The sequence below is a fragment of the Pezoporus wallicus genome, unplaced genomic scaffold (genome assembly GCF_028554395.1).
Source record: "Pezoporus wallicus isolate ANWC-B61680 ecotype Strahan unplaced genomic scaffold, APGP_CSIRO_Pwel_v1 contig_4309, whole genome shotgun sequence".
Lineage (NCBI taxonomy): Eukaryota > Metazoa > Chordata > Aves > Psittaciformes > Psittacidae > Pezoporus > Pezoporus wallicus.
The window spans coordinates 365,047-390,272 of record NW_026638191.1 but is presented as its reverse complement, the minus strand read 5'-3'; the positions used below and the strand labels follow the sequence as shown (position 1 = coordinate 390,272).

Genomic DNA, 25,226 nt, shown 5'->3' with positions numbered 1-25,226 from the left:
GCTGCCATACTGCTTGGTTGCCAGTCCTGGGTGGCAGTGCTACCCTCCCATCCACCAGCACTGCCAACCTTGCTTAGCCTCAAGTCCTGGGAGAAAAGGAATTCAGCTATGAAGAGCAAAGTCACTTGAAACATATTCTTTGAAACACTGAGGTAATGGGTCCTTGCTGACAAACTTGGCTCTCGAAGGCAGCAGGAGTGGTGCAGGAGCGTGCTTTGCCAGGGCTGGGTGCTTGCAAACCACAGGCACAGTGAACTGCTGCCTCGCTCAACATAGCCCATCTGCTTCAGCAGCTGGGCCTGAGCATCACCATGCTGATGGAGCTGCTTAGCTCCTGTTGGAGAGGCGAATGCAGTCACATTCAGGATCGATGTCTCTGTGCTGTCTCTGGGATGAGGGATTGGAAGGGTGGCCCTTGTGAAGAGCAGAGTGTTGCCGCTTAGTGCTGCTGGAGTTGCATTAACTGGCTTCTGCCTCCTGGCCATAGAAAAGCACCTCACTTCCACCCCTGAATGTCATCTCTTCAAAACAGAATGCTTTTCCCATCCAACACATGGAAACTTTCCTGACCTTTTCCCTTCCTGTGCAGACACCTGCCTGTGCTTGTGTCCCCATGGCTCATGTTCTCATTCAATCAATCAAAATGTTTGGGTGGTATTTCAGTAGGTGGGAGAGACAGTGCAGGGAGTTGTGCCCCAGCAAAACCAGCTGTTGTTGTTGGACCTCAGTGCTTGATGTTGTTGTCGAGCTGCTGCCTGCCCTGCATTTCTCTCTTGACAAGCGCAGGAGTACTGCTGGGTGTCCTCCCTGGGCAGGCTGGTGCTGCAGAGATAGCAAAGGTCTCATCAGTTCTTTATTCTTCTACTGGGGCCTTTTCTAGCACAAAGTGAAAGGGCTGACACAGACATGCCTGCTACCACTGCCTAAGCCGTGTTCCCTGGCTCTTGGGCATAGTAGGCACTCAAGCCTTAGCTCGGTATGTACCAAATTGGAGCAGAAAGCTGCGAGGAAGCTCAGAAGTGGCTGCATGGGGTTTTCCCCTACCATTTTAATTTTCTTTTTCAATATTGTGGTGTTGAGTGAGTGAAGACCAGGCAGGAGTGCTTCACTCACAGCACTGGCTTCCCTCAGAGCACCGTGTGCTTCCAGGGGACCAGTGATTTGAAGGATGTTTTGTACTTTTGAGTTCTAGACCTGTGTAGGCTGAAGATGTTGGATCCATGTGGATCTTTACTCTCTTCAACCCTGGCATGGCTGTTTGTTCACTTCTTGCTTACACCAGGACCATGAAGGCCACTTGGTTTCTATGGGTGGGCTATAGTGGGGTGTAGCATCAAAAAAGACTCATGTTGTTCCAGGCTCTGCTGCTGTGTTTGGGTGCAAGGTCTGAAGCATTGCATGGGGCTTTCCTGCTCCCTGACTAACGTGCTGCTGCTTGGGCTTGTTATTTCTCACCGTCTTCTGCTGCACCAGTGCTGAGCTTTTAAGGCAAGAAAAGGTGTTTGTGCCATGCTTTGGTCACACTGTGTTTTGGCATGTCTACAGAGAAAACAAGTCCTTGGCTGTAGTTTGAGCTCTCTGGTGATATTGCTTTGCCTCTAGCTTGTAAAAACCAGAGGAAGACATTTCTGCATGTTTTTTTATAGCCAACACTGACTTGTTTCACAAGCCACTTCCACTTCCCTTTGCCGCTGCACAAGTGTTGCCACAGCTGCTAAAGCATCAGCGCTGGCTCAGCCTGACCCAATGCTGCTGTGTGTATCAGGGCTGCCAGACCAGGGCTGTGCCAGCCTTGCTGCTGTGCCTGCTCATCACCGACCGCTCCACTGGGTCTGCCAAGGGCTGAATTCAGGGTTTCCAAAGAACCCCAACCCAGTGTTCACTTGTGGTGACAGACTGAAGTGGCTCTAGGGAGCTTGTTGTGCATGGAACTCATTTCAGCTCCCATTGATTATTGGACAATAACATGAGCACTGACTCAAGCCTGTCTATTCTGAGCTCAATTACTGATGCAGACAGCTTGGGCAAAGTGCATCGGAAGGCAATTGTCTTAAGTAATCCCTGAGAAATACGTAAGTGAGCACTTGCTCGTATACAAAGGCACACAATGGGAATGTGGTGTGGGAGGTGGGGGAAGTCGGAACTGTCACCCCCCCCCCCAAACACAGCATCCACTGAAAGCACCAGGCTTTTTACTCCTGCTTCTGTAACTCGGTGATATGTGAAGCATCAGCTCTCCTGCCACAGAGAGAAGACTTATAAGGGGGGGAAGAGTAGCTCACACCAAAAATATGGTGACATGATATGGCAGACCGGCTTAAAAAGGATTGTCCCTTGGCTTGGGAATATACTGTGGGCAAGCATGTGTAGAGGACAAGATCAGGTGCTCTCAGTGCTAGCTCTCTCTTTTCCACTAGTGAGTGAGAGTTCATGTTGGATTTCCCCTGACTCACCTAGAAACTGGCCGTTGCCTTCAGCAGCAATCCTGCATGAGGAAGGACTGAACAATCCAGCCTTCCAGTAATGTGTGCTTTAAAGGCTTAAAATAGTTCCTGTATTTGTCACAATCTGGATTTCACAATAGCTCGGAGGTTGAGTCACAAACAAAGCCAAACAGCCTCTCCTGTCACCTGAACAGGCACCCCTTAGATCCATAAGCAGTTTCTCTATGCCTCTGCCATCTAGGAGTAATCCTGTTCATCCCCTATCCCTTGCTATTCAAAGTGTGTTTGGTAACAGCAAGTCCAGCACCCATCTTGCTCTAGAGGACTCCAGCAAGATCCTTTGCTTTGCATCCTGCTTGGCTCGTGGTGTTCCTTTCTGGAAGTGGTTTACTGGATAACTTTTATGGGGTATGTTTTCTGTTGTGGAATGCACATTCCAGACCCGTTTCTGCACAGACCTGTCACGGGGTCTCTGCAGTGCATTGATTTGCACAAAGGCTGGAAGTGGCCATAAGGACTTGTCAGGTTTGAAATGCCAAGGCTGTAATGAATGGAACTGTAGCTCAGCAGCACATCCTGGGCACTGTGCTGGCAGCTGGCTGCTCTGTTTGCTTAGTTTTAGTACTAAATTGCACTCCAGGGACAAATTATCCATGCCATTAAAACACCCAGGAGTGGAGGAGCTAAAAGATGATGGAACTGGATGAGTGCTTTTGACTGGCCAGCTGTAGATCATAGACTGACATCAAACAGTTTCTGTTCTTGGAATCTCACCATCTTGGTGGGTCTTTTGTTCCTGTCCACAAGTTTCACTGGAAAAATGTGAAATGCCACAGATTCCCCTAAAGCTGCTCGTTTGGGGGTGTTCAACCCGAGAACAGAAGCTCTCTCCCCATCTCTGCATTCTCTACCTGGGCTTTTGCTGGGATGGAGACCCTGTAATTAGGCTGGGGTTTGCAGAAGACTCGAGGCTTGTAATTCAACCTGTATTTTGCAGGATTCCGTTTCAAACATCTTACAAACTGTTGGTGAGTAGTGCTAGGGTGCTTTCTTGATAGTTCTTGGTTTTCTTCTTTCCTCCATATCATTGTCTCTTCCTTTTTTGGCATTTAAAGACAAGGCAAGAAGCAGCATGAGAGAAGTTTTCATGTCCCTTGCTGCAAGGTGAGGGCATGATCCCTCTTCAGGTAAAGGTGAAGCTGCAAAGAGGTTGGTGCAACCCTTTCCTTCCCTTCTGCATCTCTTGCTGAGTGAGCAGCAGATACTGCCTCTTCTCAGCCTGGCACTATGCATCCCCTTGCTGTAAAGGTCATCAACCAGGCCTGCAGGTCACAGACTCGGAGCTGCTGATTGCTAGCTTGGCTTGCTGAGGGCAGAGTAGGCTGTGTTTTGCTTTGTGCTAACACCTGTGGGCAGATTCACATCCATTGCACAAGGATTAAGCAGAAATAAAGAAAGGGATTTAAACCCTGAAGCATCATCTCATGCCAGGGATATCTGAAACCAGCTCTGAGGGCTGGCAACGTTTGCCTTTGGCATACTTGGGATCGCAACAAACCTTCCTGGAAGAAGATCTCTGTCGTAATACAACGTATGCAGGAAAATACCAGCAGAGAAGCTGCAGGAAAGCACCAGATGTGAATTGCAGCGAGGCTGCCTGGCGTACTTGGCCAAAACGTGACGCTGCCTGCACAAATGTGGCCTGCTGTGAGCAGCTTCGGGAGCTGGCTGGCTGCTGTGAGGGGCTGTGATGCAGCCGTCTGCCTGATGGCAGGCACCTGCCATTCCCAGGGAGGCTGAAGCCTGGTGTCACTGCTGGAGGACAAACAGATGGAGAGGAAATGGACAGAAGCCCCTTGGATTTCCAAAGCTCTTGTGGTGACAAACGTGACTTGCTGAGCTTTGTTCAGGAATGCACACGCCATACGGTGGGGATCTCCCTATGTCTTGTATGGTAGAAACACTACAGGCTGGGTTTGGGCTCAGATTGGCTACAGACATCGCGGGAGCAGAGGAGCTGTGCAGGATGTGTGAGTGGTGGTCCTCTCAAAGGACTGGGACCACCAGTCTCCTCTCCACACTGCAGTGGGCAATGCCAGAGGAGATTAATTTTCCAGGATCTCCTTCCTATTTTACCTTTCTCTTCCATCCTTCAGGGCTAAGGGTCATTTTGATCCCTTCTGGGAAGTGCTGTGAGGGCACTCAGTTGTACCTGTGACGTTATCACAGGAGCAGGCACAGTACAGGGCTCATGCCTGCAGCACGCCTACCCCCTGTTAGCTTGCTGTTTCAGAAGTCGTGTTCTTGCTTCCTGGGTTTGTGTTGTCCGGAGCTGACTTCTCCTTGGAGATGGTGGTGTTGCTTTCACTGGTGTGACCAAGTGGTGTGACATCCCTGTGCCTGCTGGTCTCAGGGGATCTGGGACAGTGCAGTGCTCCTCTCCCCCTGGGGTGAAAACCCACCTCACGCAGCTCATGGGATTCCCTTCCATCCCCAAGCTGTGTCCCCTGCTACAGTGGATGAGGAAATGGAGATGGACGGGTAAACACTCTCATTTGGGACTGTCCAATGTGACACAGAAAGGCAGCAGCTAATTCTCTTATGGATGTCTTTAAAGGCTGAACATCAGGCAGAACCTACATGGGCTTGTAGCTAGACAGGAAGCGATTGCTGGGGGTTGCTGGGTTGCTCACCCATTAGTAATGATGAATGAGGTCAGTCTGCCACAATGAACGTGTGGGCTGCAGTCACTCCCTCACCCACAGCTTGCAGCCGGGTTTGCAAACCCATGTCCTCCAGCTCAGCATCCAGCATCCCTGCACTTTTGCCTCTAGCAAGCCCAGAAGGGGGTCAGAGGTGGCAGAGTGGCTGCTGCAGTGGCTCCCTCAAGGCTTGAGAGTGAGAGCAAGTCAGTTCAGACCTCTCAGTAGGTGATGATGCTGTGGGCAACTGGGGCATGCTCTTCTGGGCTTTTTCAGGTGCCTGCAGGGCCCCAGCATCCTGGAAAGGCTGAGCTGGCCAGGACCCTGCCAATGGGAAGCGTGCGATGGCTGACCTCCAAGGGAAGCCCCACCTCTTCTCACAATATTTACTTCCCCTTCTTGGACCTCTCCCAACACCGTAAGTGCAGAGCAAACAGAGTGGGGCACCTCTTGCTCCGATTTGGAAGCACTCTGCTTTTCCCAATGCTTACTGTGCTCCGCATCTCCCGCTGCCCTGCTCTGTGTGTTCTCCTCTGGACATCTGGGTAAGATGGTAAGAAACAAACCACAGGAGCAAAAGAAACCAGCATGAGCTTCTGTCTTGAGACTGGGCAGCAAGCCCAGATGGAAATGGGTTTGTCCCCTGTGGTAAAGACAGAGCTGTCGATGCCAATTCATGCGAATGCAGCAAGGCTTCAAAACTCAGCAGAGGCTCAGGGGTCCTTTACTTTCCTGACTACATTGTGTTGTTTTCCCCTTGCTCCTTGCCCCCCTTCCCAGCCTATTCCTCAGTACACAGTTAAGCTATCACCTAACCTATATAAAACTGTTCACCGGAGCTTGCAGTGTTTATACTAGGAATTAATAATCCTGTAAACTTCTGTGGAGGTTTTTCCAAACACAGACATATAAACTACAGAGCAGTAAGGAAGTTCACAACCGGAGCTTGCCCGGCTCCTGCACTATTAGCACCTGCAGTGGGACTTCTTTCCCTGGGGGAGAGGCAGTCCAAAGTGAATGTGATGGAAGGAAAACAGGTAATGAACTGCAGCCATGGCATAAGGGCTTGCCTGTATCCATGGGGAGCAGAATGGGTGAGGTATAGGGATTTATCCTGCCCCTTGATCTGGTGATTCAATGTGGTGCTGGGCATGGCAGGGTGCTCCTGAGTAAACAGCTCCTGCGGGGCCCCCTCTACCAGCATGTGACACATCCTGGTGCACAGACTGTCTGGCAAACGCCCTTTTGGGGTTTTGTTGAAACTTCTGATTCTTGCACCAATTTGTACAAATTGCATCTGCGAAATGTGAACCTGCCCTGGCTGTTCTGGCAGAAGCCAATGGACAGTGCTGGGCAGATGATGCTGAAACAGTCCTCTATGGGAGCAGCTCCGTCCCTGCTCACAGGCGCTTGCTGTTAGCCTAGTCTTTTGTCAGCTGCCTTTTCCTCATATGGGACTGGACACAAGAGGAGTGGGTGACAAGAAATGTGTCTGCAAATGCTTCCGGTGCAGCCTGGATTTACTGGCCTATTGCTGGTGTGTGGCCCCTGCAAGCAGAGCAGCCCCTTCCTGGGTAGATTGCTGCTTGGGGAGGGGTGTCTGGGGGGAAGGAGGTCAGCAAGCTGGGACACACCTGTGGTGGTGTGAGGAATGGGGAGGGAAAGTCAGGAAAAGTTTTTCAACCCCTGGACATGGAGGTGTTGGTGGTTTTCTGCTTATTTGGTGAATAAGCTGGTTAAAGGGACAGTGTACAATGGAGGGGGCAGCTCAGAAAGCATGTGTACTATTGTTCTTACTGTGATCTGAAAAGCTTACTAATATGCACCATCAGGAATCCTGGCCAGTCCTGGGAAATCAAAATACATCCGTCTCGAATTTGTCTGGATTATCTGTGTACTCAAGACTGCTAGTAATTGGAACTGTCACCTTTGATATTATTGGAGAGCCTGATGCTACAAACAATAGGATGCATCTCCTTTTCTAAAAGCTTCTTTCTCTGCATGATGGGAAGTGGTGTGGGCACAGGAGGCTGGGAAGAGGATGCTTTGGCCCTGACACAGCATTCATCCTCTCTGCAAAGCTACAGGCAGGTTTAGGAAACAGAAATGCCTTTGCATGTTTCTGCGCTTGTGGTGTGGCTGGTACCAGTCAAGCTGAGCATGAACTGGGAGAGAAGGACTTGTTTGAGTACTGTGTGCTCCTGGCTCTTCTTGCCTTTGTTGTACTCACACTGTTTTTTTTCCTTGCAGGCCAAGAACAAGGAAACCGGAGCTTTAGCGGCTGCCAAAGTCATTGAAACAAAGAGTGAAGATGAACTGGAGGATTACATGGTGGAGATTGAAATACTGGCAACCTGCGATCACCGGCACATCGTCAAGCTGCTGGGAGCCTTTTATTGGGATGGCAAGCTCTGGGTAAGAGGCTGTTGCTGTGTGTGACCTGTACAGCTGCACATTTCTGCCTGTGGCAGGGGTTGGAGCTGGATGAGCTTTAAGGTCCTTTCCAACCCAAACCGTTCTGTCATGCTATCAGTTTCAAAACCATCTTCGTGGCCAGGTCCTCTTCTCCTTCTTACAGCTATTGGCAAGTCAGGAGGGTCAAAGGGCGCGTTCAGCAGCTCTGTTACTCTTTCTTTCTCTTTTTAATCGGGCTTTATGGCCTCCCAGGGCAATCTTACCAGGGTTAAAAAGAGATCTCAGCTTTTGAGACCTGTACTTGTGTCTTGAGCTGCCAGAGCTGTGGGTCTCTGCTTGTTAGGCAAGAGCCAAGGCCTGAGCCTCAGGGCTGTCACAGGAATAATGCAATCCATGTCTGGTTCATTCCTTGGTTAAGCAATGCAGAAGAGGTACTGTTCTATTGGGCAATGTGTGCTTATTCAGCTAGCGCCTTTTGCAGTGTCAGCATGCATCGGTGTCCCTTCTTATTTAAAAATCCATCACTAAAGCCCCCAGCCTCTCTGTGACACCCTGCTCAGAGGGCTGCCATAGCCAGCACCGAGCACTTCCTCCCATGCGTTGTCTTGCTTCAAGGGAGCTGGGCTGCAGGTTGCCTAGAGACTAGGTATTTGTGATGCCGAGCCCTGAGTGCGTTAAAGAATGAAGTAAATATGTACACTTCTCAGGAAGTGAAAGACAAACATCCCTCCTAGGAGGGGACTCACGACTTCGACGTGTTGCAAATGCAGCAAAACTAATCTCAGCAAAATTAAAAAGGCAAACACAGGCAGAGCTTGGGTGAGAGGTGGGGCTGGTCTGTATTCCACTCTCTTCTGCTGGTTTCACCTCCCTGCTTTGTGCCCGGCCTGCACTGGCCTTGTTCATCCTATCTAAAATGTCAGCCCCCTCCCCTTTCCCCTTCCACCTCCTCCCTGCAAAAGGAAGCTTTGCCTTCCTTCCTGTAGGGAAAATGGATTGCAGGGCTCCTCAGCTCTGCTTTTGTCTAAGAAGTGCTTTGTAATGTCATACGCTTGCCGACCTACTAAAATTAAAGCCTTTTTGAAGCGGCTGGAACAAGAGCCTCCTGTATGAGGCTTTCCCGTGAGGGTAGATATTACAGCTCTGTCCATTGTTTTGGGAGGAGGATCGTTCTCTTTATTTAATTATTTGAGTGGCATTTGCATTTCATTGCTCAGGCTGTTCTTATTAATGCTCCAGTGTTTTACTGGCTTTGAGGGAAGTAAATAAGTCAGGCTGTTATAATTCTGGAAGGCTTCTAGTTTTTAGCAGGTTTTCCTTCAAAGTCTTCCTCTTCTTGGTCGCTGGTGCTGCTGGGGAAAATTCGCATCTAAATGGAACACCAGCGTTCCTTGTCTTGTCCGTATGCCATCACCATTTCTTTGTGTGGTTGTTTTAGCCAGTGTTTTCCAGGACCGTTAGCAAATGATCCATTTGATGGGTGCATGGACTCTGCTGTACTTTTGGCTTCGTGTGGCTCAGGCTTTGAGTGTGTGCTGTGAGTGCGTGTCTGGTCAGTTGTTCCCTGTGGTTTCCTTGTCCTTGTAGCCTGGTGTGGAGAGACAATGTTCAAAGTGACACAGGGGCAGGAGTGGGACTGTGCAGACAGCCTGGCAAGGGGTCCAGATGTGCCCAGCCTCTTGGATGGCAGGAGCTCTTTGCCTTTGAGTAATTTACAGCTTGGTCTGAGCCAACAGCACAGAGGGGCTCAGCGCTGGGAAGGGCTGTTGCTAAATCAGCCCTTGTTGACTGTTCTCCAACTCTTCAACTAACAAGGAAAATATGTGAGGAAACCTGGTTTTCAGTGGTGGCTGCTGCTGCAGAAGTGTCCTTGTCCCCCTGAGCTGCGTTGGGTCCTCATGGCTCCTCGGTGCCAGGGTTTGGCTTTGTGCTTCAGTAACCAGAAGGTGACATGCAGGGTTTATGGAGCAGAAAACTTTTCTGTGCAAAGGGAAGTTCTTAACCCACAGCAGCTGCTTTGGAATCCATAGCACTGAAATGAAAGCACAAACCAGCAAATTCCTCATGCTTTTATACCTGGTGGGCATCAAACTGAAGAACCCCAGCTCTCACACAGGGCAGAGCAGAACCCCAGTGTGAACCACAGGCAAGGGCTTGGAGGACCCCAATGAGTCCACAGGAATATGACTGGTGAGACTACAGCATGCAGCATGATCTTCCTCAGCATATAAATACACTGCCGAGATGCTGTGCCCTCACCAGCAGATGCTGTCTCATTCTGTTCCCCTTTCATCTTCTTCTCATTGCTCATGGCAGAGGCCATGCAGTCTTGTGCTGGTTGAAAGCAGCCCAGGGATGGCAAAACTGCAGTCGCAGGAGTTTTCATGATTTTATTTGATTTTTATTATAAGCCCTGTGGCATTTGATGTTGTTTTGCATAAATCCCAGCTGCTGGAAATGGGGGCACCAAAGGAAAGCTGAGAATCTCATGCTATTAAACAAAAAAGAATCTGGTTTGAGTCCTTGTGGCTGGGCCACATCTTACAGCCCTTTTTCTGAAGAAGTGTGGAAACACAAAGGCAAACCCTCCTCGCCCAGTATACATGCAGCTTTAAAAAAGGAACCGTTTTAAGCTATTTTGTAACTGATGAATATGTCTAAGGTATGGGGTTTGGTTGCTTGCAATCAGTGGTGCTGGATTTACATTGATAATTATTAGTACATGAGAAAGAAAACCAACAGATCTTACGTGTTGTGTCTCTCTTGAGGGCTATGTGGTTTGTTGGTTGTTTTGGTTTGGTTTTTCCCCCCCTTCCAAAACAACACGAAGACTGAGACCTCAAAGGAAGGGAGGAACTTTTGATCTCCTGCTCCTGAATACTTCTGCTGCTTCCAAGTGTCCCCTCTTGCAGACACAGGAGCAGTAAGACAATAAGATGACTGGGGATGAGATTCATCCTCTGGAGTGATGAGCCCCAGCTTTCCTGTGGGAGATCTCTGCTCCGGGGGATGGTGGGCATCTCCACCAGACAACCAACACACTGATGAGTGGGGCAGGAAACCCAGGATTCCTCCTGCAGGATCCTGTCAACGCTCCTTAGGTTTGCAAGACGCTCTGGAAATTAGCTGTAATGTCAATTGGCCCCAGGTGTTTAACCACAGGACTCTCTCGGTGGTGGTACAACTTCCCTAGCAAAGCACTGGGGAGTTCTGTTCCCCCTCCCTCCTTTTCTATAAACCATGGTTGCTATAGCACATGGGTTTTGAATAAGCAGACATTTCCTGGAGATCAAAGCAAAAACCGCTGCACCATGCAGGTAACCCTGCCTTGCCAGAGCATTTTGGGGATGGTTAATTTAATCAGCTTAGAGTTTCTTCTCACCAGCCTGCTGTGTGGGTATGTAACTCGTAGAGCTTGCAGATAGACACCAGCTTTGTAGCTTGTCTTTGTACTTCCCTTACAAAAAAGCCTTTTGCATTTTCTGTGGGCAGGCTCTGACCTGTTCAGCCAGGGACGTTTTGGATTGCTACCCCTTTGATATGGATGTTGACTGGAGATTTGGACATTCTTGAAAATCCTGTATCGTAAAGAAATGTTCATTATCCCATGAACTAGACTGCTGGGCTATGTAAAGCATGTGCAGCTTTTAATCCTTAAGTTCGAAATACCTTTTCTTTAAAACAAACAATAAAGAAAGCTGATAACCCAACCAGATTCCCTAAGGTTTTCCTTAGCAGAGGAAGGCTGCAGAGAGAGCAGCCTGAGCTGTGGCTGGATGCCCACACGGGACCCTTCACGTGAATGCTGTTCCAGGCCAGGACTCTCCAAGCTTCTCAGTCATCTGTCCCCAAGGAATTCAAGGGCTATTCGGGTCCCTTTCAAATTTAACTTGGCAGGAGTGCTGCAGTCTAAACTGGCCCTTCCTGCTTGGCCTCCTGCTCCTGAGGCTTTGTACCAAATGTCCCCCTGAAGTGCTTGAACCTCCGCGGTTTCCAAGTGTCAAGCTGCGCATAGTGCTTGAGCATAGTGAAGGAGAGACCCATCAAAACAAAGTGAGCTTTGTTAAACATCTAGCCAGTGTCCTGGAGGAGCAACCCCTTCTGTTCTATTCCTCCTTTCTCCCAACTGCAGAAGCTTAAACCCATGCCAGGTTTGGCTGTACCCTGAGAGCCCCCAGGAGCACGCAGCGCTGTGTTGCTCGCCAGGCCATGCTCTGGTACCCATGAACTGCTGCAGGATAAGCATGGAGGTCTAAGTCGTCTTCTGCCCTCCTCTCTGCCGTAAAGCTGGGCAGTGGGTTGCATGAGAGCAACACATCTGCTCTGTTTGTGAACGTGAGCTTTAGCATTCAGGTCCCTGGCAAGTCACTGGAACTGTTATTTCTGGGTAAAACTGGGGCTTTCCCTTAAAGCAAGGATGGAATTGGAGTGATTTTGATCAACCACCAAGAATGACTTATGCAGCAGGCAAATTGCCATAGCCCAGCCAAGTTCAAGAGCACTTCTTCTACAGGTAGTAACATGACAATGCAGACTAGAATAGAAGCCTTTTGTCTACCATCCTTTATAGAGGGTAATGTTACAAGACAAGGTTATTGAAACAATAATAATGCCTTGGAATTACATACCCTTGTCATCTATACTCCATGGAATGTTTTATAAAAGAGACCTGGTGTTGTTATCCTGGTTATTAGAAGGGGGAGTGGAGGCACAGACAAGAATTTGCCTAAAGTTTACCCAGCAGGTAAATGCTACTTGGGAATAAGTCTTATGTGCTGAATCCCAGTCAGGGGTTATAACCATGAGGCTATAGTTTTATGAAAAGAAAGCAGCAGACAAGAAGCCCATAGGCAAATCAGCTTTCAAAGCACTTTAAAACTTTGGTTTTAGAAATGTATTGCAATAAGCCACGTTCCCACTTGGCTGGCTTACCCAGGGAAATGCTAAGGAATGGTGTTTGCATATAGATGAATACTTATGAACTATCTATGTATAAGAGACAGTGCCTTGAAACCTAGCTTCAGCCTATGATGTCCTGGAATAAGCAATAGATTGCAGGTTTAAAGTTCTTTATTTCAGATACAGCCTGAAAGTTGTCATTTGGGAGGAATGGATGGCCTTGTGCAGACTTATGGCTTGGGGTGATATCCACTGACTTCAAAGCCCTCACTGAAACAGTTAAATAGCATCTTTTGTGCTGGATCCATCGACCTCATGTTGTGAATTTGGGGATGATCAGAACAAATAGTTGTTTCTGAGAAGATACCAGGCATGAGTGGAAAACTTATCAAGTCCTTTGCCACCCCTTCAGTGAGTTGTCCTCGTGAGGCTTTGAGGCTGTGTTGGAACTGCTGGCTGTTAATAATAAAAGACATCAGGAAACTTGTCCTGGGTCAAACTCCAACTCTGAGCTGAAGCAGACTCCAGCAGTGAGCTCTGCCCCTCTGAAATGCATCATGTATTTCAGATGCTGGCACAAACTTGGGACACTTGAGGTTAGTAAAACTTCCCACTGGAGAAGAAACTTACTCCTTTTAGCTATTTAGATTTGAAAGGATTTTCAACGTTTTGCTGCCCATCCAGTAACAAATGCTCGTGTGAACCGAGTGGCCTCTAAATGCTGATTAACTTGGTGAGAGAAGAGGATCCCAGTCCAAGCCCTCCAAGCAGCAAAGGCTTTGCCCCATGCCTGGGCAGGGAGCCATTGCCTGGGTGTTTTTCTGGTTTCTATAGCAAACCAGAGTTCTGGCCTTCCTCCTGATGTCCCTGTGTCCCTGGTCCACAGAGCGTGAGGCTGTGAGTCCAAGCGCTGAAGGGAGAGCTCATGAGCAAGCCTGAGCACGTTGTAATTAACCCTTCCTGCAGCACTCAGCATCCAGGTACCACTGCCTGGTCACAGCCATGCTGACCCTCTCTGCTCTGCAGCTCGTAGCTGTTTATGTTCCCTGGCCACGGGTGTACTTGAATTCTCTTCCCTGTGGTTAGTGAGTCAGGATGGTGAATTCAGACAGGTCAGATATCAGCCCTTGTCAAAAGAAACGGAATGCCTTGTGTGATTCTAGCAAGGGAAGGATGGTTTTTGCAATGTCAAAACCATTTTGTTAAGCTAAAAGGAATTTTGATTTGTTCTGCCAAAATTTCAGTAGGAATGGGAATATTTCTGCCAACCTGAGGGGGTAGTTCAAGGAAATGTTTTGTCATCTCAGAATGATTTTGATGTGAAGACCTCATCCCCAGTCTCCCTGTGATCAGCAGGAACTCTGCATTTAAACAGGAATATGCAGTGTCATTTGACTTTGTTCTTGATAAAGCTTTCCTGCTCTGAAACTCCATAAGCCTTGGCTTTCCTCACTTGCTGCCCTGCATCTTCTTTCCCCCGCTTGTTATGGGGACAGACCTTTTTTAAATTTCAAATATTTTTCTCTGTAGGTTATTTTGTTCAGAAAAGGGGGGGAGAAAAAGTTCATTATATTTGAAGTCTCTGAATGGTGTCCTTGTCTGCAAGGGAAAATTGGCAAGCTTGGAGCACTCTCTTACAGAGAACTAATTATTTCGCTTCCACCTACAGCATGCTTGTCATGTCAGGCAAGCTGTTGACATTTGTGCTCTGCTGTAGCAGCACAGAGGCTTCTGGTGAGTTCTGTATTGTTTTATGGCCTCTCCAGTGTGTGCTGAGGGCTGCTGTAGCGACAGGGAGCGTGGACCTGGTTGGCTTGCAGGTGCAATGGTTCTTGGGTACTTGGCCCCTCTTGTGTTGGTGGCCTCATGGGGCTCTAGAAGTGAGGTTGGGAAGGACAGTGTGTGTCAGTGCATAGCAGGCTGCTGTAGTGTCTTGCTCTGTCTTCAGCCAGCCCCCAGCAAATCGCTAGAGCAGCTCAGCCTTCCTTTGAATCACCATTTGGCTTATGAGCAACACTGGCGTAATCTGTTCCCCCTTTTCTTACAGCCCTTTTGCATGTGATGAGTGAAAAGTGTTGGGCAGGAGGGTGGTGTGGAAAGTGCCAAGTTACGTAGGTGTAGGAATGTGATCCACCTCCTCCCTCTGCTCAGTAATGTAAACTTGCTCCTTGGACTTCAGTCGGAGCAGGGCAGGCTGGCCAAGATAACGGAGGGACTCAACATGCTTGCAAACAAAATCACTGGTCAGCACAGCACTTGATTCCAAGGAGGTGCTCCCCAAAACCAGCCCCTGTGGTCCTGCATGCGTCTGTGCTATGGGGGACAGAGGGGAGCTTCTCCTGGGAGGGCTGATGGTATTGCTTGTCTCCTCTTGCAGCCAGCTGAGCAGCATAGCTTCACCATTAACCACCAGAACTTGGGTTCAGATGTCAAGCAGATGGAGTAAAGGACATGCCCCTTGACAGTGGCTAAATGTGGTTTCTGTGCCTAAATATATCCCTGTGTTCTTCCCACCAGTGAAGAACAGCTCTGTCCTCTGGGGTTTGTGTCACTCAGAAGCTGAAGTGCCTTTCTCAGCCCTGGGAGGTAGAAATGCATTCAGATTTCGTTGGAGGCATGAGGATGGGCTTAACCCATCAGCCCAAGGAGCATGATGGGCTTGGAGGGACAGGGGATAGAGGTATTTAGATTTCACACTGTGTTTGGGGGGTAGGTGCAGGTGGGAGCTTGGACAGATAATGGGGAAGGATACAAGCTTTTCATGGGGGTCTCGCCATGTGTCCAAGCCATAACTGGGCTGTGGAGGCAGTTCTGGGATCTCTGGGTACACATGGAGGTTGCTGCCTGCATCCCAGGTGCCTGCTTTGCATGTGGGACTGGGCTTTGCTTGTGTGACTCTGGCACAGAGTGGTCTTAGGGTATAGCTTGAGATCTGGATCCATCATTTGCCTGTGTGCTTTTGGACAAATGTCCATCTGTATTCTTTGTGTAACACTTCATCTTTGCTGCAGCCAGTGTTGCTGGACCAGGGCTGTCCCCACTCAGGGACCACCTCAGCCCCTGCTACAGATGCTCCTGACCTTACTGAAGTCCTCTTGGTGCTATAGTAACATGTAGAGTTCAGCAACAGAGCTGGTTGTTGTCTGTATTTTCCATGACATGTATTATGGGGCTAAGCAGCAGTATGGGATAGCCACCAGCAGGCTGCTGGGTGAGCTGGGATACTGAAGAGCAGGATGGGAAAGCTGGTGTTCAGTAGCTAATGAATGCCCACTGCAGATAACAGGGCAGGAAACTTTCTGCTGTTCCAGAACCACAACTCAGGGCTGTAGTAAGATGCTTTCCTGGACCTGCGATGCCTCCTCTGCCTCTAAGTTGAGACCAGAAGCCTTGGAGACTGTCTGGGTTTTCAGCTTCCTGCTGCTCCTGCAGGGCTTGGGAAGGAGCCTGTCTCACCCATGGTGTATGATCCACATGCTGGGAAAAGAGACCTGCCTTGCTGTGACTCCTCCATACCCTGTCACAGATGGGAAGGTCTAGACAGCTTCCTTATGCTTCCCCTGCTTTTCCCGTTACCTGTGATGCCAGGAGAGTCATCCTGTGCTACAGATTCCATGGTGTGGGATACATGAGGGGCCTGCAGGACTCCTGGTCCTGCCCTGGGAAGGGAGGCTTTGGCCCCTATGAAACTAGGAAGTGAGGAAGTGTTTTGGTGGGTTGGGGCAGCACACAGGAGTGCTGTTCCCAAGGTGGGCTCTTCCCATGGTGCCGGGGAAGGGATGCAAGGTCTCTCATGCCATCAGTGCCCAGGACCCTGCCTGTGCGTTTGCTGTGCTGGGTCCATTTCCGACCATGGAAGGGCGACTCTAGGTTTGCCCTTGGTGGCCGTGGTGCAGGGAGGTTGTTGAACTGTCCCCATGGGGCTCTGCTGTAGGGACCAACCTGCCTGTGTCCCACTGTTGGGGCTGGCAGGGAGAGGGGAAGGGCCCTGCAGCTGCAGTGGCAGCAGCTATTACTCAATGTGGCCGTTTGTTGAAACGCCGGGAGCTGTTCATGCCTTGTGGTTTGCACCAGAGGTGGTGCTGCCTCAGAATGATGCTTCGGCTGCCTTCTCACCTCGCAGTTTCGCTGCGGTGGGAGGAGGACCTGAGCTTCCTCCTTTGGGCAATCCCCCTGCAGAAAAGCAGGGCCTGTTCTCTTGCTGTAGCCTAAAAAGCAGCTTTGTAAAGTTCATCTAAAGGGGGTTTCTTTCCCCCTTTTTCTCCTGCAGCCAGCCATGACTGCACTGAACTGGCACTTGTGATGCTGGCAAGGAGGCAACCTGGAGAGCATTTCTCTTCACCAGCTACTCTAAATGGAGCGCAGTTTACTTCACCACATTTACTTATCTCCCCAGTCTTTCCGTGCTGATATAAGCCAGGAGAGCTTGTGGCTGTGCCGCAGTGGCGCTTCCCACTGTGGGTGACAAGGATGCTTGTAAACTGCCCCATGAGCGTGGCATGGCCATGAGGCTGTATGTGGGTGATGGAGGCTGCCGCCACAGCAGGATGCTACTGGTTGCTTTCTCCCTGATAGCAGGCAGCTGCTTGAAGAAGCAAAATGAAACCCTGTGCTGCAGATTAGGAGAGGAAATTGCTGAAGTACTTCAGTTTTGAAGCAGGTTCTGGGCCAAGGAGGGTAGACAGAGGCAGCCTCCTGTTCCCACTGGACCTGATGCTCAGGGCTCAGTGAGAAGGGAGGTTGCTGGATGATTACAGTGCCTTAGCACAGTGTGCATCTGTCTAGTAATGACATGATGCTCTGTAGCACCCCTATGCCTCCAGAGCAATTGGACTGTTCAGTGTGCAACTGCATCCGCAGCAGTCACAGGAAAACCTGCAGGCACCCACCCCTTCCAGTGACTTGGGAGCAACTGGGCTGGCAGCCAAGGGCTCTTCCATCCTATGGGACCTGGTGGCCTCCCTGGGCAGTCCGCTGCACTCATGGGAAATGCCTGGCTGCCCAGGGCCACAAGTGCCGAGATGAGCAGCCCCCAGCTTTCCCAAATTGATGGCTTTTCCTTTTCTCCCCTCCTCTCCCTTTTTGTCTGCAAGAGGCATTTCTCCAGTGCTGTTGCAGAGGGAACAGTTAGTGGGCCTCTGCCCTCTGACGTGCCAATTGGATGAGTAAGAGCTGGCCGAGGGTGGGTCCTCTCCTCTTAATTGGGCTTCAATTGCAAACCTCAGTTCAGGGACATCAGCTGTTCCACCCTTGGCAACTGTGCAGTGCTTGGTAAAAATACCTTTCAAGATAAGCTTTTCATTATTATTATTATTTGTTTATTCCTTTTTTAGTATAGAAAGTTCTAGGGGTTCAAACACACCCAGGAGACAGGACTGGTCCTCCCTGAGGCGGCAGGAGCGAGGAGCAGGATCTCAGTCCTATCCTGGAGGACTTCGGTACCTGGGCAGGAGATGCTGCTTCTGGTTTGTCAGACCCAGAAGCTGTCCTGGGCTGAAATCTGTACTTAGCTTGTTTGCAGGGCTGGTATCCCTCCAGCCCTCAGCTTGTGTGAGCTGCTGGAGGGTTTCTCCTGGCACAGGGTCCAATCTGCTGTCTTGAGTTTCAAGGTCCTGTAATGCTTTCTCATAATACATGGTGCCCCCTTGCTCAGGTGCAGCTTGAAGACCTGCATCTTTAAGAGCCCTTAATTTAGCTGTTTCATACATATGTATGTCTATTTATTCTCCAGGGCAGCCCTAGACTCACTGGACCCTGCTTCCTCTCCTCCCAGGCAGTCACTTATTACTTGAGCAGCTCAGAAAACAGCCCCAGCCCCCTCTGCATGCCCTGCTTCCACTTTGGCTACAAAATGCTTCCAAATCCTGCTGTGCCTAAAGGCAGGATTAGGATGAGCTGCTGGGAAACGTCAAGGTCACCAGCAAAGCTCTTTAACTCGAGTGGACTTTTGCTTTCAGATTTAAGCTTGTGTTTCATTTTGCCCATGCAAAAGTGTCTTGAAAGGGAAAGATTATGTGGCTTCTGCTTGCAGTCCTCTTTATTCAGCTGTTTTGCTAAAGGTATAGAAGAAAAGGGTCCTTTTAAAAATATATATAACTAAAATATATAAAATTAAATATATATATTAATTTTATATGTATCAGTCCTCAAACTGTGGTACAAAGGTTTTGAGAGATAGTGGGAGTGGGCTTCTTTTTCTGTCTATAAACCAGCTGCCCAAATCTGTTCCCATGCATGCAGCTCATGCATCCTTGTGGCCCTGCAAACGAGCCCGGCAGGCACACTGGCTGGGTTCCTTTGGCTGTGATGTTGGAGCTGAGTCCGTGGGGCTCTGGCAGTGGTGGAGGGTTGTGCTGCTCACACATCCCAGTGATGGGAGCTAGCGGTGAATTTGGATGTGCCTGCGAGGTACGGTTACGGCTGCCTGTGGGCTTTGAAAACTAGAATGCTGATAGTGCTTAATCCCTGGGATTTATGACAGCTTTGAGGTGGCAGCAGGAGGGAGAACTCCTGTTTGCTGCTGCATGTGTCGTCCCCCCCCCCCCCAGCAGCTCAGCGCATCAGAGGGGCTGGGCAGCCTGCAGCAAGGAAGTCCCTGGATTTCGTGCGCAGAGGAAATCATTATAAACAGGATGTTTGCTCCAGCCCTGTTCCAGGCTGCTCGCTGCAGACCCCGCAGCGTGCTCAGACCCCCCCCTTGCCTGGACCCTGAGCAGGAGGAGGAGGTGTAGGTGCTACCCCAGCTTGGCGTTGAAGGAGGCATTTTCAGGCTGTCAACAGTGGGGCAGAGATCGCCTGGTTTTCCCGTGCTGGTTCTCAAGGCGGCAGGAGCTTTTTTGGGTCTGGGTGTGTGAAACCTCTGTTTTGCGGTGCTGCTGTGGCTCAGCTAGCCCTGTGCCGGGTCCCGGGTCTTGCAGGTCACAGGGGGATTGCTGGGGACAGCAATTACAACATGGGCAGCAGCCCGGTGCAGTGTAGAGAGGTGAAGTGCAGCGCTGAGATTGACCCTCACCAGAGCAGTCACTGCTCCAGCTGTGGTTTGGGGACACCAGTAGTCAGCCCCATATACCAAAGCACATGGAAACAGTCCTAAGCCCTTACTGCACAGATGCACAGGCTCTTGTTCAACAGCTCTGTTCTCGGATCCTCCCAACTCATTCCTCATTGCAGCCAGAGTGGCAGGCTGCCCACCCCAGGGTGTCAGACCCGCTGCACAGCCTCTGCTCTCTGTGAGCTTCCTGCATCCTCCAGCTCGCACAGAGACCATGTACTGCTGCTGCTGCCTTCCTACCTGCTCCAGTGGTAAAACACTTTTCAGGCAGAACTTGCTCCTGGAAGGAAGTGTGTGTGTGGTGTATGAGCTATGGGATTGCCAGTTGCAGTTGTTTAAATCAGGTTTTCTGGGCTGAAACCAGCCCATTAGGTTTTTGGATGCTCAGACAATCTGGCCGCACCCGTAATTATTCTTTGGCATCTCTGCCCTTGTTGAAAATGCATATTTGTAAGTTTTCCATATTTCCCATATTCCCAGTGCCTGGCTTGCAGCCTGCTGTGCCTGCATAAACATACACAGTCATGCTGGTTCAGATGGACTGATTTCCCTGATTTTCTCATTGCTAGACTGCAAACCCAAATGAAACTTGGAGATGAAATGCACCCCACACGGGTCCAGAGTCAGGCTGCTTGTGCTGAGCTCTTCCCCATTTAAAATCTCAGTGTGTCTGACCAGAGCACATTTGGGCTGTGCCAGCCATGCCCCTGGCAGGAGACCTTGGCACAGCATCTATGCGTGGAGGCTCCCGAGAGGCTGTGGATGTGGCTATCCCCCAGCTGGCTGCTCTGTGTGCGTCTCACCCCTCAAAATGCAAATCACGGTTCTCAGTCTGGAGGCTGTGCAAGAGTTGCTGTGTGAGGTGCCAGGGGACTTTGTTCAGCTGCGGGACACAGAGAGGCAGAGGCTGTAAAGCTGCTTGCTGGGCATTAGCAGTGAAAGCACCCAAGTGGCCCGGGTGGCAAAGGCCACTTTAGCAGATGATTTGAGATGGGTTCTGTTAGGTTATGGGTCTGTTTAAGCTGAAGAGCTGAGCCTGGTAGCACAGCCAGTCTTTCCCTCAGGCTTTCTGTTCTGACTGGTTGTTGCTTGAATCTGGAGGCCACCCTCTTTGGGTAGGTGAGTTCCTGAGGTGCCTGGAGCGGCAGGAGCAGGAAAGGATTGCTCATGTGAGATGGAAAAATCCCTTGTACTGTGATTCAGTGATGAGACAGGATCATTTGTAGGGCAGATTTTCTGTCAGCCGGAGCAGTGCAGAGGTGTGACAGTCAGACTTCATGGGACAGATCTGCACTGTCTTTCTGCAGCCTCAGCAAACCAGAGTCAGCGCAGATTTGTTGTCCTGGTTTGCCAATGGTTTAAACATCTTCCAGTTGCTTGTCTCCATCTGCCTGCTTCAAATGCTTCCCCAGCCCTGGCCTCTGGTTTCTTCTTCTCCACTTCCTCCAACAGTGCCTCTGTCATGCTGCCCAACCTGCCTGGGTTTCTCAGCATTATCTCCCTTCTGACTCTTGTTCCTGGGCCAATTCTTGTAGAGCAGTTCTGCCTGGTCCTGCTCCCTCTTCTCCACTGAAACAAGGCAGTTGTGTCTTGTGCTGTGGTCCAAGTTGATAGTAGCATTTCTCTTGTCCATGTGTAGGAACTGCAGATCCAAAGGGTGGGAAGTGGTTTGCTGGAGTTGTAGGCTTACACCATGGGAAAGAGGGAGCTTGAACCTTGGCTCCTGGTCCAGTGCTTAGTGCTGCACGTGACTTCCACTTGAAGGGCTTAGAGAGTTGTGCTGGTAAACGCTGCCTTTGGTTTGCTCAGTTGTTGTCCTCAAAATAAACTCTAGCATTTCACCTCTCTGGTATGTTGTCCTGTGTCACCTGGACAAGGAGAAGAGCTTGTTGGGGAGGTGAAGCATCTCTTCTATCTTGTAACCCCGGCTGCTTGAGATGTTAATCTGTTCATCTGAGCAGCCTGCCCTGAGGGCAGTGGGGAGCCGTGGATGGTAGAGAGCCCCAGCCTGGGCTCTGGCTGAGGTTTTTGCAGAGGTGAAGGTAGAGAGGATCAGTGGGGGGACAGCCAGGACCAGGCAGGACTGGAAGAACTCTGTGCACATCACTGGGAGAGAAACAGCATCAATCTGGTGAACGTACCCAACTTCTTTATTGACATAGTTTCTCCTCAAATAGCTCAGAATCAAGAGGGCAATGAACTATGGAGCAATGGGGGCAGGAAAAAAAAGCAAAGTTAAAACAAAATTAAGACTTGCCAGCCCTCCCCATGTTTCATTTGCCAAAGAAAACCCTGCCTGATTTCTCGCGGCCACGTCAGCTCCCAGCTATGACAGCTATCTCATCCTGTTGGCAAGGCCGCTCTCTGGAGCAGCCCTCGCTCCAAAATGCAATGGGAAGAGATGTGAACAGTGAGGAAGCGAAGCTGAAGCTGACTGCTCAGGGTGGGTGTCCAGGTACGGGGCCAGGTATGATGCTGGGGGTGTTGCAGTGATGGGGACAGTCCTGCCCCTCCCAGATGGCTGCTGAGGGCAATGTGCTGGATCCTGCCACAGGGCTTGGGTGATTGTTGGTGCGGGGGAATGCCTGGGAGGATGTGTCCTGAGGAGCACAGAAGCCTCTGCATCCCTGAGTGGGGCAAAGGAACAGCTTTGCCGTGTGGGGAAGAAAAACCCAGTGCTTTTGTCTCCTCTTCCCTACCCAGTGAGCTTTGCTCACAGAGATGTGGACCTGAGTTTAATTCCTCTGTCTTTGTTTCCCCAGATCATGATTGAGTTCTGCCCAGGCGGGGCGGTGGATGCCACCATGCTGGGTGAGTGCAGTGTGCGGTGCTGGGCTCCTTTCCGTGCTTGGGGGATGCCCTGAAGGCATTTCCAGCCTTCTGGCATGCTTTCAGGGGCAACCTATGGATGGATGGATGGTGGACGTGGGTGCCCCAGCTTCTCCAGCTACTGTTTCTCTCCCATGAGCTTGCCTATTTTTCATACCTGGTGTAGAAGGTGTGGCAGCCCTGCAGTGTTTCTTGAGCTACTTTGATGTCCTTTTGTGATTTAAATGCTGCTGGCATCAGCAGATCACAAGGCATGGGGAGAAGGGAGAGTCTGGCTGGAGGGGAAAGATGGCTTTAAATATTTATCTGAGGCACTGGGTCTTGGGATCGTGTTCCCACAGCTTCCTGGGAAGAGCAACAGAGCTGAGATGTTTAATCTGTTGTGATGAATCTCCCAGGATCTCCTTGCTGACTTCTCCATATGGTATCGGTCATCTGGCGAGGCAGCAGTGTCCGAAGAAACTGCAGTTTGCAGAAATTCCAGGAATCTTCCCATTTTTAACTCCTCCCTTCCACATAGAGCTGCTGGGACTGGGAGTGTGCAGGTGTTCCCCAAAACAGCCCTGGCTGGTGCCACGGCAGTTATGGACCCTAGGGGCAGTGACATCCCATCTACATGGTGAACGTGGTGTTCTGACATCTTCCTGCCTGGAGCCCCTTGGGCAGAGCTGCTTCTCCCCAGGGGTTATTCCTTTTCGGCTCTGATATTTCCAAAGTCCTCGCTTGCTTTTTATTTACAGAGAAAGTATGGACACAAATTTGTCATTTTTGATTCAGCCCTGAAACTTAGTGCGTCCTTTAGGAAATTCTTTAATGAATTTAAAAGGCCCAAATCACTGCATTAACAAGTACCTGTTGCAAAGTGCTGGATGAAATGATGCCTTCTCCCTGGAAAACCTCAGGAGGGGTGCCCTGCCTCTTGGGACATGAAAATCCCCCTGAGCATCCATGGGGCTGTGTCCATGGCAGTCGGTCTCTGGAGGACCTGGGAAGGGGGAAGATAGAAAACCATGAGCAAGTGACCTGCCTGTAGCACTGTCACCCTCTGAATGAGGGCCAGGAGGAGCTCTGAGAAGGACCCCAAGAATGCTCCCAGTATGAGTAGATTCAGAGCTGCTGCCTATTCCACCTCCCCATCACCACCAGCAACTGGTGTTCGCTTTTGAAATCTTTTGTACAAAACCTGTGGCCTATTGTACCTCACTTGTGCCAGGTGCTCCAGGGAGAGTGAAAAGCATCAGCTTCCCCCAGAGCAAGGGAGATCTTGGTAAGGAAGAGGAGGAACAAAGTGGCTGACCCAGCATCCCCCAGACTGTGGTTAAGCATCTGTCCCAGTTGCTAGAGTCCATCCATCAGCCCCATCCTGGCTGTGTAGTTTGGGCAGCTGGAGTTGTCTGAGGCTTGGTCTGCTCTGCTGTGCTGGAGGAGGGATCTGCACTGCAAAGGGAGGGAGGGAAGCTCGGATGATGCTAACCATCTGGAAGTTTGATGGTTTGCAGAGCTGTCGCTTTGGAAAGTAGTCTTGGGTGGTGAAGATGGCTGGGCAGAGCGCAGCAGGGAGGTCACACCGGTGGCTTCAGAAATAGGGACAGACTGCAGGGTACAAACTGCTGGCTGGTATCTGGTGCTAACTGAAATACCAGCTGAAAGCGGTGGACAGGGATAACGTAGATGAGCATTTTATTGCTTGTTGCTTTGGGAAGTAGTGTGCCCCTCATGTACCAGGAGATATGCTGCGTCTCCATGGCAGGGGTAGCTCCTTAGGGGATGACACCATGGCTGCATATGAAGCTGCTGATTTTTCACGCCTGTGTCTGGCCCTACTGCTGCCTGCAGCTGAGTTCACCTCCCTCCTCCTGGCAGCAGCATCCCCACACTGGGCATGACTCACCTTGTCTGCAGGGACCTCTTTTCCAAATTGCAGGGAACTTACAGTTCAGACCCCTGTTGCAGGCATGCCTGGCTCCCCCTCTCATGCTCCTTATCCGCTATTCCTGGGCCAGATGCCTCAGCCAAGCATCCCTGGGAGGGAGCTATAAACCAGCAGCCTCAGGCAGGCAGGCATTGTGCTGAGTGCTGGTTTAGGGAATAGATTACCTTAACAAGCTGATTTGCATTGGTCTCCCACGACTTTGACACATGGACAGTGGTTTTTAAATGGTCTGCTGGATAGCAAGTGCCTTCCTGCTGCTCATGTGGAGCATTGCTCCAATCCCTGACCTGGTTAACAGCTCCCTCCTCCCCACAGAGCTGGACCGGGGCCTGACCGAACCTCAGATTCAAGTGATTTGCCGCCAGATGTTGGAAGCCCTCCATTACCTCCACAGCAAGAAGATCATCCACCGTGACCTGAAGGCAGGCAACGTGCTCCTCACCCAGGATGGGGACATCAAGCTCGGTGAGCTGGCCTGCACAGGAGCACAGCAAGTGTTTGCTTGGTGAATTCAATGGGAGAGCTGCGGGACCGTTTCATGCTACGTTAATGACAGCCATGTGCTGCTGGGAGCTGGACAGTAGTGTTCAGCTATACCCAAGCATGGGGGAGATCAAGGGATGCTCTCTGCCTTCTGCCCTGCCTATGGGACATCAGCTACTTTGCTGCTGATGAGCTCAGGCAGGAGGTGCAAGGCTCAGTCTGCTGTTGAGCTGTGTGCTGTGCTTAGCACCCAGCTGGGTACCAAGCCTCACCGAGCCACAGCTGTGCTCATGCTCTTCACGGACGTTCCTTTAGTGAATTTGTTTAATCCTTCTTTGAACTCAACTTTAATGCTTTTTGGCCTGCTGAGCATCCTGTGCAGGGTGCCAGTTGACATAGCTGGGAGCTGGAAGAATTCATCCTATCTCCAGAGCAGGTCTGGTGGTGACAGGGGGAGTTTTGCCAAAAGG

At 50.4% G+C, this 25,226-nt stretch overlaps 1 protein-coding gene across 1 annotated transcript in view; it reads left to right on the top strand.

The window, feature by feature from the left end:
* STK10 (serine/threonine kinase 10) overlaps positions 1 to 25,226 on the top strand; it is a 46,077-nt gene that overhangs the window by 4,808 nt on the left and 16,043 nt on the right. The window contains exons 3-5 of the mRNA XM_057409794.1: positions 7,397 to 7,561; positions 22,274 to 22,322; positions 24,589 to 24,738. Of these exons, the coding sequence (XP_057265777.1) occupies positions 7,397 to 7,561; positions 22,274 to 22,322; positions 24,589 to 24,738 (364 nt within the window). The remainder of the gene's footprint in view (positions 1 to 7,396; positions 7,562 to 22,273; positions 22,323 to 24,588; positions 24,739 to 25,226) is intronic.